The following is a 13,676-nucleotide window of genomic DNA, read 5'->3' on the forward strand; positions in this document are numbered from 1 at the left end:
TATCACATATCTTGTCAAAAATAAAGAACTACAAAGAGATAAACCAAATCAATAACCACTTACACTTAGAGTTGAACTTGTAATCACTTAATTATTATACATTTAATAGTCTTACCAACTTGACTCAAGTTACCCCTACACTTATATCATTTAGCATTAAGAATTCGGGTCGAAACCATGGTGCATAGCAAAAAGGTTCTTGTATAAACTTCTGCATTGAAAATCGATAAAATGACAGAACTTGTTACTCAGCAAATATGCACACTTGCAGTGTTTCACCGATTACAGTGTTTGAGTTTTTTTTTATACAAATTATGTAACCAGAAAACAATTGCAATATATAACCGCTAGTAAATTTACAAAGGAAATGAATAACATCGCGCTTGCACGCTGACCTCATGTGTCATACATCAAATCAAATATATATGTATATATATATTTCCCCGATTAATCTATGGGGAGATAATAAAATATTGGAACCCTAACTTAATACATGCTATAGAGGGGAAAGTATATATTTTACAGTGGCAGAGTGTATAGATCTTCAATTCTGGAAAAAAGGATTGAGGCCGCCATCCGAACATGGCAAGATCTGTTGAGAATCCAGGCTGTATGGTTGACGGATTAAATTGCAAAAAATTTCATGAATTAGTCCCAAGAATCCTCGTCGTCCTCTTCATCACTTCCAGCAAAAGCCTATGCAGCAGAGACATCAATCAGTAAACTAAATTTATGTACAGGAGAAGATAAAGCATGTGAACACAAGAGAGACCTGGCGAATTGTTTTTGCTTTCTCCAAAATGGCAGCAACTCTCAAATTGGGTTGAGGAGCCTGAATATTGGGTCTTGTCACACTTGCTGGCTTCAGATTGAAGGACTGGAAAATTATTTTTTAAAAAAGTTCAGTCATCTCAAAGCAAAAGAGGTGAGGATTAAAATTGGAAAGATATGTTATGTAAGGCTTTCCCATTTTTACCTTGTTTCTTATCTGTTCTAATAGCATATCTCTTTCATCTACCTTCTGAACTGGGGGCTTAACTCTATCAGTCACTTTCCTCAGCTGCAAAATGATTCAGATTGTTAGTTAATGTACTTCACTAAACATGCTGATATCAGTACATAAAAAGAACACAGGATGCGTACTTTGCTTTTGTCATGTTCCAATACCATATCTCTTTCATCTACCTTTTGCACCGGGGGCATAACTCTATCAGTCACTTTCCTCAGCTGCAAAATGATCCAGGTTGTTAGTTAATGTACTTCACTAAATATGCTGCTGTTAGTACACAAAAAGAACATAAAATGCTTACTTTGCTTTTGTCATGTGCAGCTACAGCCTCAATTAGAGGAGTTCGAGGTCGAGGTAGCTTCATTTTCCTGCTCCCATTCACCATTCCATCTTCCACAGCTGGCCATATAATATCCTCTTCTAAACTAGACTTGGCCTGCAGAGGCTTTTGAAAGTTCATCTCCATTGCTAATCGTAAAGCATCATCTACAACCAAATTCTCCTCCAAACATGCAGAGCTCTTCTCACTCTCCAATTCCTTTGAGTTTACCTCAGGTGCTACTTGGTGCTCAGATGGAGTCAATTCTTTGTTAACTGGTATAGTATTATGACTGACCAAATTCTCCTCCGAAATTGTATGGGCCTTGTCAAGTTTCTGTTCATTCAAGCTTGTCTCAGGTGCTGGTTCTTTGTCTGATGGCATAGTATCATGTGTAACCAAATTCACCTCTGAACTTGAAGAGTCCTCGTCAAGCTTCAGCTCCTTCAAGCTCATCTCAGGTGCTACTTGATGCTCAGGTTGGATCAATTCCTTGTCTGTGACCAAATTATCCTCCAAACTTGTAGAGCCCTTGTCAATTTTTGCTTCCTCCATGCTTGTTACAAGTGCTACCTGATGTGGGGGTTCAGTCAATTCTTTGTCTGATAACTGAGAAGCATCCAAGGGACCTGAATCCTCAGGTTTTACGAGTTGTCCCAATCTATTATTTGTTGTCTGATTTCCTTCTGAATTTGTTAAGCCCTTTTCAAGCTCCTGCCTCTTTAAACATGTATCTTCTGTTGTTTCACTTGTTTGTTTGACAGGTAGGATAAGTTCTTCAGATGAAGTCCCAAGGGCAACTGTACATGCTTTATCTACTGGAATTACTTGTGAGGATGAATCGAGAGGCTGCTTTCCGGTTGGAACATTCAAATTTTCTTTGCTATTTTCATCAATAATTCTGTGTGGTGCTTGCAAAGTGAATGAACCATAATGTGCTGCACCATATTCATAAACAAGAGTTGAATCCTCATTTGTCACAGCTGGCAATGGTAAACTTTTTTCCGAAGGTTGAACAGCCTGATCAATCTGAGATGGAAAACTAGGCAATGAACCAGTTCCATTTTGTGCCCCATCTCTCTCCTGAACACGCTGAAATTTCCCTATCCTCCACTGAACTGGAGGAAGGGGAGGCAATGGAGGCATTTCCTCAAGATTTATCTGATCTGACCTAGGAAATAGTCCAATGCCATTGTTGCCATGTGGTAAGAGCTTTGACACTGAAGGTTTACATGGAAGGCCATTGAGCATAGTTTTGGAAGAAGCATCAATGAACCCTTCTTGGTGAACATGATCTGGAGCTTCTATCTTTTCTAACTTATATAACTGCTCTGAAATGTTTTCATCTTCAACAACCAATTGTTCCTTTTCAATTTGATTGCACGTTAACTTGACATTTTCTTCTAAGCAATCATGGGTTGGCAAAGATGAAGCATCATCATGGTTGCCCTGTGCTAAAAGCTTTGGAAATGAACATTGAATTGGAACTTCTGATGTCACGGGTATGGAAGAAAGGTTAACAGATCTTTCAAGCTCAGTGTGATATGATGGTTGTCTCTGTTCCAACTGAGGTAACAGCAGTGTATTTTCTGCATTACCATTACCAACAAGCAATTCCTCCTTATGAAGTTGGTTGTGTGCTATCTCAGCCTTGTGTTCTGCAAATTGAGAGATCAGCAAAGAGGAAGCATCTTTGCATTTGTCCTCCGGCAAAGGTGCTTGGAATGGAATGTTTGACATAACATATTTGGAAGAAGCTCCAAATAACCCAGCTTGGTCACTTTGACATGAAAGTTCTTGCTCCAGAGGAGGTATCAAATTCAAATTTTTCTCACCATAATCTAGCGGTTCCTCATTATCAAGTTGATCTCTTGGTAATTCAGATTCTTGTTCAGCACATGGATGGCTTTGCAAAGGTGAAGCATCTCCTATGACATCCTTAAAGCTACTCCTTGGGGAAGATGTTTCTTCTACATTTAAAGTACTTTGCTCGAAAGGTAGCTGCATAGAACTGGTTTTATCAAGATCCAAAGTGAGAACTTCAGACTCAAGATGATTATAGCCTGCAATCTCATGCAAATCATACATAACAGTATGGTGGCCAATTTCATTTAATGCACCTGAGTCCTTAGAATCATCTTTAAGGAATAAATTCTCTCTCTGCAACCCATTCAGAGTACAATGCCCAGAGCTAGAATTAGAGTCATCTTGTAGCTGTTTAATATCAAGAGAAGAAACAGAAGCACCCCCAGTGCACTCATCCGAGCTACCAAGAGAAGCAGCTGCACCCTCAGCATTTAATCTGTCTGCCTGTGTCACCCTCACATGTCCTGCAGGTTCCTCACTTGTTGAATCAAGACATGGAGACAGTGAAGAGGTAACCATTTCAATCAAATCTGGACCAGGGACAGATTGAAACTTATCTTCAGTATTTGTCATACTTGGAGCCTCATCAAGATTTACCTGCCTACTCTGCGAATAGGCCACATCTCTAGTATCAAGCGGCACAGTTTGTATGATAGAAAGGTTTGATGGACCAATGTGACCTCCATCTGAATTTGCAGTGCAATTATCTTCAGTATATTCCTCCTCAGACACTAATGTCTCATCAAACTTTACACTGGTATTCTCAATTTCTGAGGCTGAATCAAGAGCCTTATTTTCAGTTTGTACCACAGGCAAGTTCAATGAACCACTGTGATCTTCAGAAATTTTTAAGCAATCATCTTCAGCATTTTCTTCCTCAGGTGCAACAAGCAAATCATGTTTGACACATTCCTCTTCTGAAGAAGCCTCCAACATATTTGGTAGACGAACTGAAACACCAGAGCTAATATTTTGATCCCCATCATCAAATTCACCAGTTGAGTAGTTAATGGAAGACGAAGAAGGTGAATGGCCATCTTTTCTTGAAGTAGAATGATTGGAGAGATTATCTAAACAGTTAGTATTATCAACTGAATCCAGCACCTCACCATCTATGTTATCCAAAAATTTATTTTCAGTAGACAACGATTCATCTCTCTTTTGATGGGCAAATGGATTAGACGTAGTGAACATATTGTTACTCAGATTCAGATTATCCAGAGCTGAGTTGTCCCCATTTTGATCATCAGCTGGCAAATCATCTATACTGTCATGAGGAACATCAGAATATTTTGATGAAGTAATATTCTTGCCCATACTTAGATCTACAGTATGTATATCATCTAGCAACTGGTTTTCAGCAGACACTATAGGTGGCAAATCATCCCGCATCTGGCCTGGAGCATCAGAACATATGGGAGCAAAAACATTCATATGTTGATTTGCTGCAGTTTCTGCAACATCAGTGGAATAATTTTCACCTTCATCAAGAGTAGATAACATTTCATTAGCAGTTGGTTTCACCAAAGCATCTTCTTTCATGACTGTTCCAGCCTCGGTGATTCCTGGAACCAGAGCAGAATCTAGAAGACTTGACATGCTCAACGGTTCCAAGTCATAGCTCTGCCTGAGATGTTCAGCTGCTACAATGGATGTCTCCGAAAAAACAACCTGCTCTGAAGGCTGGGCTGATGCAACTCCCTCATTATTAGGTTGCAGATCAACCGGAGAATAGCACATCTGAATTTCACGGATCTCATTTATGGTAGCAGTATCACCATCCAAAGGTGCAGTTTCAACAGAAGTGCTAGGAGAACCAGAAGAAAAACTAGACACTTCTTTTTTGGATGTACTATTTGCATCATCAGATAAAGTGGAATTGCTGATTGACTGGGAATCTGAAGACTGAGATTGAATCTGATCATGATTTGTAGACAAAGGCTTTTCTCTATTCAAAAAATGTGAATGAATTCTGGCTCTCAACTCAGAGTCTGTATCCAATTCTGAATCCATGCTAGCAACAGCATCCACGTAATTCTCTACTTCGCTGACAATATCATCAGAATGGTAACCATTTGTGCTATCTTCTCTTTTGTCTTGTCCATCAATTATTTCGTTTCCAGTTGACACTTTATCAAAAGTAGGCACGATAACAGTTACAGCCTCATTCAGAGCATCATTGGGTTGTTTTATCGCATCATTCTCTTCACTTTGCGGTGGAGAAAGAGATGGGGACATGCTTAACTTTGTGTGTGTGGTCTCTTCATCGGCACTTGTTGCATTTGTTTCAACATAATCAAGACCAATTTCATAAGCACTACTTGCTGGTAGCTTCAAGGGTGATGAATCTACAGAGACTTCGTGAACAACATGCTCTGGGGAAGTAGTCCTCAGAAACTTCTCCATATAGCTTTTCCCAGTTTTGGAGTCAAAAGGAAATCCATTTAACCTTCTTTTTAATTTCACACGACGTCCAGAGTCATTAGTTCCATTTTCAATACGCTCCTCCTCCAAGAACAACTGATGTAGTCTGTACAAATCACAATGGATATGAGGCAAGTGACAAAATACACATAAAATGTAATAGAAGAATCAACAAAATTTGACATCTATGTAGAAGACAAGTGCCTTACTTAGCATGTGAAGTGGGTAAAACCTCAGGGGTTTCTCCGTTCCTCCAGCGTGATCCTTTCTTCTGCTAGAATTGAAAATACAAATTATAGATTGTGACAAAGAATTACACCATCCAAATAGCCACTTTCACTTTCTGATGGCTGAACTTAAGTATATCTCCTGTAAGAAATATGTGGGAAATGAAAACTTATTACCTTAGCTTTGCGAGTTCTCTTTTCTCTCTGAAAATCAGCATTGGTCATTTCAAAGGACGAGGCTGCCTCCTTAAAGAACGAAGGATCTGTATAACGTTTTTGACATGCTCCAGCACCAGCAATATCAAACCTGTCAGAGGTTCAATTTTTGTGTGATTTCTCTTTCCTGAATAGAGCTTACCATTCAACATTTCAACCAAATTTACTCAAGATGTATAGAAGAATATACTTGTCTAGAAGAAATAAGCGAGGTGGACCCCTGCATTCTTCATACGAGTCCATCACAAATCTAGGTAAATCGCCCTGTGTAACCATATTTTGGTCCATACGCAGATTAGGATGCCAATCAGTGCCTGCAAATCATTTACTTTAATTAAAAGTGATCTAAAGAAAAGATTATTTACTAGAAAAACCTAAGATTCTCCAAGCCAAACTCACTCAAGATCCTCAACAAGACAACAGACTAAAATATACACTTTAATGAAAATATGTTCTCAGCAGTAATTAAGAACAAATAAAATCATAAGTTTATCTATCAATAGTAAATTAACAAATAATTTACTAACAAATAATTGACAACAAGATTAGATTGGGACCACCAAAAAACAGGATGAGAAATAACAACCCTCAAAGATAAAAACAAGTTTAACATGGGAAATGAAGGAAATTTTCTAACCAGAATTGTAGAAAAACGAAGAGTGGCTGGTCTGAGAAAGAAATGCCTTCTCAATTGATGGCATTTCTGCCTCAAGTTGCTGCACCCTGATCGTTAGGCTATGGCCTCTTGCAGCAGTTGACATAACTTCTTCATGCAAATCATGGAATATTTCAGCAGCAAACCTTCAACATTCATAACAGCCAAGCAATTAAAGATAAATATCCCTCACCAAAAAAAAAAAAATTAAAGATAAATATCAATAGATCAAAGTTTGGTTCCCCCTTATAGAAGAGTAACTTCATGTGCAAGAGATCATTGAGGTGTGTTCTTTCAATAAAGCCCAATAACAAAATTTGTACATAGATCATTTTATTCAATTAAAAAGAGAGTTCATCCAGGTTTAGCGCATCATGAAATACACTAAGTTTTAAATTAATACAACATGAAACTAAACAAATGAGAAGAGATAAGAGTGTTATTTATCATTGGCTCATTCCTAAAGATACTCCTGCTTATTTGCTTGTTGCACTGTAATACAAACAGATTTAGCTACTAAGCAAAAGCAATTAAGTCCGCACCAAATTTCCTCTAATTAGGTCAAATTGAATTATCAAGGATCACTGATTTCCTAATCCAGTGTATCATACAGGTTTTTCTAATAACCAATTGGACACAATCATAAAGAAATTGCAACCATGCAAGCATAAATACTAAATAGCAACCAAATTTAAATGACAAGTGCCGAGCCTAGCATTGCTATAGCCAGAAATCAAAAGAAGGATGAAAATTCAAATAGATCTTATTCTCACATTTCTGGAGGAAACAAACCAACTAAACATCACAATTCTAGAATAATTCCGTCTTTTCAGGGCAATCATTCCTAGAGCACTACAATTCACAGCTCAAACACAACTTTATAAGCAAAATAAACGAAGCATACGAAAGCGATTAGCTACTCACTCAGCGAGGTCACCGAGCTGGCGCAAGACGCCGACAAGTCCAGTCATGGCGACGCCTTCAAGGAGAGCCTCGGGGTCATCTTTGTCCGCGGCTCTGTACAGTTCCGGATCAGCCAAGCTGAACTCATTCCGTATCTGGTACCTACTCAGCGGCATTCTTCAAACTGACTAAAAAAAACCCTAATTCCTCAAAATCCAGCACCTGCTCTCTTTCCACATTTCCACATTCGACGACTGCAAGCACACGTATATATGTATATGCTGATTTACATAAATTTACTGTGTATGATTGTATGAAGGAAGCGGAAGAGAGATGGAGGTGAGAGCTTGATAGCTGATGTGAACGTGAATGAACAGAGAGACAGAGAGAGAAAAGGGTGGTGAGGACTACTGACGTTGAGTTGACTAATACAGAATTACAGAGTGCTTTATAAAGATTTTTTTTTTAAACAAGATTTTTTTTTTTTTTTGAAAAATACTAAATGTACTCCATTTTATAATCTTGTATTTCCACACATAACAACATTGATGTAGACACTTGTATTACAACTTACATAAAAAAAAAAATAACTTATTAGAATCTGTCACATTGGAGTAACATTTCTTTTTTCTTTTTGGAATAAGGGTCAAATAGGTCATCGAACTGCACATGATAATATAATTAGGCCACTGAACCCAAAAAAACCAACAATTAAGTCCCTAAATTAACCAATTCTTCCAATTTGAAGATTTTCAACAGGTCAACAAGTCATCCTCCAAATTAATTATAAAAAAAATAAAAAAAATTAATTATTAAAATAAAAAATAAAATAATAATAATAATAATAATAATAATAATAATAATAAACAGATTCCGGCTGGAGACGAAGAAACCTTCGTCTCTGGCCTGTTTCTTCGCTTCCACGGCCGGAACTCTTCGTCTCCGGCCGTGGAGACGGAGAAACCGGCCGGAGACGAAGAAGTTTCTTCATCTCCGGCCGGATTATGTTTTTTCCTTTTTTTTAATTATTTAAATAATTAATTTTTAAATTTTATTTTTTAAAAAATAATTAATTTGAGAGGATGACCTGTTAACCTGTTGGAAACCTACAAATTGAGAAATTGACTAGTTTAGGGACTCAATTATTGATTTTTTTTAGATTTAGTGGCCTAATTATATTATTGTGTGCAGTTCAATGGCCTATTTGACCCTTATTCCTTCAGTTTTTTTTTTTTTTTTATATAGAAATAAGGATTTTTAGATATTGCAATCAAATAACGGTGGAATGAATTTATGCCTTTATGACAGCACATATTAAGTTATAAGTTTTTTTTTTTTTTTTGATAAAATTAAGTTATAATTTAATATCAAATCAAATTATCAATATAGTTAATACCAACTCCCTCTGTTTCAATTTGTTTGTCTGATTCGGTTAATAAAATTTGACTAAAATTATTTTTAATTCAATTTTTTATAATATTAAGTTTAATATTAGTATATAAAATTTATATATTTAAAAATACATTAAAATACTATTAAATACAAAAAAAAATCAAATTAAAAATAATTAAAAATTACGGAATACTAAAGAAAATAAGCAATGAAGAAAGAGTTTGATTGACTAATAAATAGTAAATAGGACACGTGGTATTGTAGTAATATACTCCATAATATTTTTAGTTTTTCAACTGTGATTACGACATAAATTTGATCATTAAATTATTTTTAGTATAAATGTAGTCATAATAATAATTTTATTTTCAACATAAGTTCGTCATAATAATTTTAGTAAGGTTACAAACTTGGTCATGATGTTAGGATTTTGTTAAAAAATTATTAGGACCAAATTTGTTAACTCATCAAGCACTTTATCTTAACTCAATTGCACACTTAAACATTATAACATAAACACTCGAAACCATCATTGTCATAATCATCAATGTTTTAGATATATTTTTTTTATAAAAGTAATTTTAAGTAGCAAGCTATCATAAAATTGCAAACACACCCCAATAACTTTAGCATATAAATTAAGCATTCAAGAACTTGCAGCGGAGTTGCGTGGTTAGCAAAAGTCTTTGATCACATGCATGTTGAACAATATTATGAGCAAGCATAATGATGTCATATTTCATTATTTATAAAATAATTTAGCTATAATTTTTTTTTTTTGAATGCTAGCTATAATTTGTTGTAGTTGCAATATAATAATTACCAATCATATGAAAACTAGTTAAATGAAGCATGTTAATTCATACGTGCCGTTTATTATATTGCTTCGAAACTCGATTTCACGGGGCGCTGACGGGTGAGACAAATCTTGAATACACGAATACATCGCACAAGTTGATAAAGATCTTTCGTGATTTTAGAATGTAAGTAACCAAGAATTTCTAATATTATAATACATATATCTATCGGCCTCATTTATTTATTTATTTATGGCTCTTCTTTTTTTTCTTTTTTCTTTTTTTGTTGCCCCAAACCCTTTAAACTTCAGAGCATCTGAATTGGCTTTTACGGTTTACCCCCACCCCCAAGAAAGAAAAAAAAAAAAAAAAAAAAAAAAAAAAGATGAAACCGTTTGATCGCTTTTGGGATGCTTCTAGACGATGTTCCTCTGTTGTCGGGTTATACTTTTGTTTTTTTTAGTTATCTACAGACATTTCAACCTTAATATTAACCACAGATGTACATTAATTTTGCCATTCAGTTAAACCTCTGAAGGCACGATAGTTAACAGACAACCAAGCTATTGAATTATTGTTTAATTATGAAGGCACGATAGTTTATATATATTCAGATGAAGGGTTATGTGGTAAGTAGTGGAGGCACACATGTATAGCCAAGAATAGAGAATAACCAAAGTCGGTCACTTGTTAAGTATCGTCATTTAATTTACACTATATAAAGGCATCATGTCTCCCTTTAGAGATCATCGTCCATTCGTTCTCTATAATCATCATAGCTGGGTGGTTTTGGTCTCTACCTTCAGCCCACACTATATAAGGGCATCATGTCTCCATTTAGAGATCATTCCTTGGTTCCCTATAATCATCATATATAGCTTGGTGGTTTTGGTCTCTACCTTCAACCCATATACATCTATAGCCTTTATTATTTATTTATTCTTTGGGCCGTTATCTAAGACATTGTGTATATTCTTTTCGTCTTAGCACCCCGAGTAATAATACTACTATTTTCGTACCTCAGTTTGTACTTACATACCCAGTTTATGATAGACTCGATCTCGATAAAACTTTCATTTATATTTAATTACTAAATAATTTATTTCAAGCTTATGGCAGAGTCTGTCAATTCATGAAACGTAAATGGATATAAGAATTGTTATTGTCATGTCAAAATGTAAATATTAAAAAATAAATTCAAAATGAAAAAAAAAAAAAAAAGCAACATTTTTAGGACATCCCTTTTATTAGAAATTTTTAAGTTAAATTTATCCCTTTTAAGTTAATGAAAAAAGTTAAATTTTAAGTTAAATTTGTGTGGTTTAGGTAAAACTCGCATTGTGATCCTATCCGGCAAAAGATCACTTTGAGATAATTCTTTGGCAGACGGTCTCAAATCAATAAATATCTCGCACAAAAAGTTGAACTTATAATATATATTATGATTTCAAGTCAATTGTCCGACTAACTCATATGATCAGTTGTCCATCGAAGCATAAAACATGAACATATGCAGACTGAAGCACTGGTTTTTAGATATGTATATAAGTATATTATAATGGTCAATTTTCAAAAAAAAAAAAATATTATAATGGTCAATTGATTAATAACTAAATAGTTGATAATTTATTATTTTAATGGGCATTACAGTATTAAACTCATAAAAAATTCAAGAATCTTATTTAGTTATTACTAAATATAATATTCAATTCAAGGAATTGGTAACTATAAAAAACAGGTAGAAAATGATGGGGAAAATGACTTTCAACTTACTATTTATAGATTGATAAGGATCTATAATATATTATGGAATAAATCAAGTAATCTTTGCTTGAAAGCTTTGGCACATTGGTTGGGTTGGAAGGTTTCAACACTCTCCACTATCTAAAAAAGAATATCATCACCAAATCCAAAACCAACCACTTGAAAATTTGCACATTTACATTTACCTATCAAATTTTTGTTTACTTATCATACAAAATTTTATGAGTAATACTTTTATTTTTATTCTATTTTTTCGTATAAAGGATTGAGAATTAAATTTATGGAAAATGCTTAATGGTATGGAAATTAGACTTCATATACCAATTTGAGTGCCAAAATCTTTTATTTATACTATTTGGTAATCTTGTCATTTTGACTATTGCTAATAAGAGTAAATACATTATGATACAGATGATATATCTTGATACATATTGCTTCATATTATTTATTGTTGTACAAAGATTTCTGTTGGGTTGGCATTATAATCACCCGTCACGTGTTTGTGACGTGTTTATTTTCTGTTAGGTTGGCATTATAATCACATGTCACGTGTCTATGATGTACCTATTTTGTCTTTTTCTATATATGAGTTGGATGGGCTAATAAAATTGGATCTTGGTATACTATGTTGCTTGGGCTATTAAATTAAGCCCTTTTACTATAATCCCGTCTATATATTTTTATGATACTATGTCATCACTATATATTATATTTAGTATGAGATAATATTAATAATAATTAAATTCGTAACTTTTTAAATAATTTTGCACTACTCAACCACAACTTTTAATTCTGTTGATTCATTTTAAAGCCGACCATTCGGTTGGGTTTGAGGTTTTGAGTGGGGCAAGCAATGATGAAAGCTGGTAACGAAGAGTGTCCCACCAATCATTTGGTATTCAAGAAGATGTTAAATTTATACCTCAGTTTCCTCTCTTTTTGTTCTATTTCCTTTTTAATTTTCAGTGCTCACTCCATGTCCCCAGGTTATCTCAACTCATTAACAAACAGGCAGGGTCACACAATTATCTTTTATGTCCTAGTACTAGCAAGACAACCATAACAATGTATAATGCAAGAACAACTAAATAATAACATATCACTAATTAATATAAACAAAAGCATTGTTGAACCACACGGAGTGAGTGGGATCATAGTTGTATTAAGAAGTAAAAATTATGGAATCTAATGGTTTGGTTGTGACTGAGTTCACTATAAATTGGGTATGAAAATACAAAACAGCAATCGTTATGCGGTGGAACCGTGTCCACCTTGCAAGGTGGACACGGTTCTATATGTTCATAATTATTGAACTATATTTTCATAATTATAAAGTTATATATTCATAATTATTGAACTCTATATATATTCACAATTACAGAACTCTATGTTCATAATTACTGAACTATATGTTCATAATTATAAAGCTATATATTCATAATTATTGAACTTCATATTCAAATTATTGAATCTCTATATTCATAATTACAGAATTATATGTTCATAATTATGCACGTTCACAACTCTATGTTCATAATAATTATATAATTATAGAACTATATGTCATAATTTTTGAACTATATATTCATAATTATGAACAGTTTTGGAATCGACAAGGTGAACACGGTTCCACAGCATAATTTGCCACAAAACAAGGATAATAATATTGTAGTGTTATTGTTCGGGGCGCTAGGCCCAAAATAACATGTACAAGCCCAAGATACAGCCCAAAAAGGCGAGTAAATAATAAATAAGACAAGTTATAACCCAAATAGTGGACTATAAATAATAATATAATGTTGCTACTAAGAATCAAAACTTGGTGTGTGGGTTAAAGGTTAAGACCACAAACCACAAAGCTAGGGAGGTTATTATGATCTAATGGATGATCTTTAAGGGAAGTCAAGTGTGCCTTATATATTGTGGAAGACCTTCCAGATGGCTGACAAATGTACGGCATTGGTTAGTCTTCATTCTTCGTCATACACGTGTTCCCCCACTACTTAGATGCTAACGATCTTCACACGGGTAAATAGAGTATCATACCTTTTTGTACATAATATTTTGAGTGGTTTGAATGATTGTTGCTTGTGTTGTTATTAGA

The 13,676-nt window shown here is 34.5% G+C and overlaps 1 protein-coding gene across 5 annotated transcripts; it reads right to left on the bottom strand.

The window, feature by feature from the left end:
* Positions 1–216: 216 nt before the first annotated feature.
* Positions 217–8,045, bottom strand: LOC109159068 (protein SCAR2). 5 transcript variants are annotated; one of them, XM_019307070.1, is made up of 10 exons: positions 7,641–8,043; positions 6,699–6,862; positions 6,252–6,375; positions 6,023–6,152; positions 5,828–5,889; positions 1,311–5,724; positions 1,144–1,227; positions 977–1,060; positions 773–877; positions 217–696 (listed from the first exon to the last, which is right to left on the bottom strand). In XM_019307070.1, the coding sequence occupies exons 1-10, from the start codon at positions 7,793–7,795 to the stop codon at positions 649–651; spliced, it is 5,370 nt and encodes a 1,789-aa protein (XP_019162615.1). In that variant the 5' UTR covers positions 7,796–8,043; the 3' UTR covers positions 217–648. The 5 variants fall into 5 exon arrangements, with proteins under 5 accessions (XP_019162615.1, XP_019162614.1, XP_019162616.1 ...); XM_019307069.1 differs by having other exon boundaries at positions 5,828–5,892; XM_019307071.1 differs by lacking the exon at positions 1,144–1,227 and having other exon boundaries at positions 5,828–5,892; positions 7,641–8,044.
* Between the last annotated feature and the right edge of the window lie 5,631 nt (positions 8,046–13,676).

Source organism: Ipomoea nil, unplaced genomic scaffold, assembly GCF_001879475.1.
Source record: "Ipomoea nil cultivar Tokyo-kokei standard unplaced genomic scaffold, Asagao_1.1 scaffold2826, whole genome shotgun sequence".
In the NCBI taxonomy this organism is placed as follows: domain Eukaryota; kingdom Viridiplantae; phylum Streptophyta; class Magnoliopsida; order Solanales; family Convolvulaceae; genus Ipomoea; species Ipomoea nil.

Excerpts from the sequence above, each read along its gene's own strand:
- LOC109159068 (XM_019307069.1), bottom strand. The coding sequence starts at position 7,795 with ATGCCGCTGAGTAGGTACCAGATACGGAATGAGTTCAGCTTGGCTGAT. Across the intron at positions 6,863-7,640 it reads CAGCTCGGTGACCTCGCTGA|GTTTGCTGCTGAAATATTCC; the intron begins GTGAGTAGCTAA and ends TGAATGTTGAAG. Across the intron at positions 6,376-6,698 it reads TTCGTTTTTCTACAATTCTG|GCACTGATTGGCATCCTAAT; the intron begins GTTAGAAAATTT and ends AATGATTTGCAG.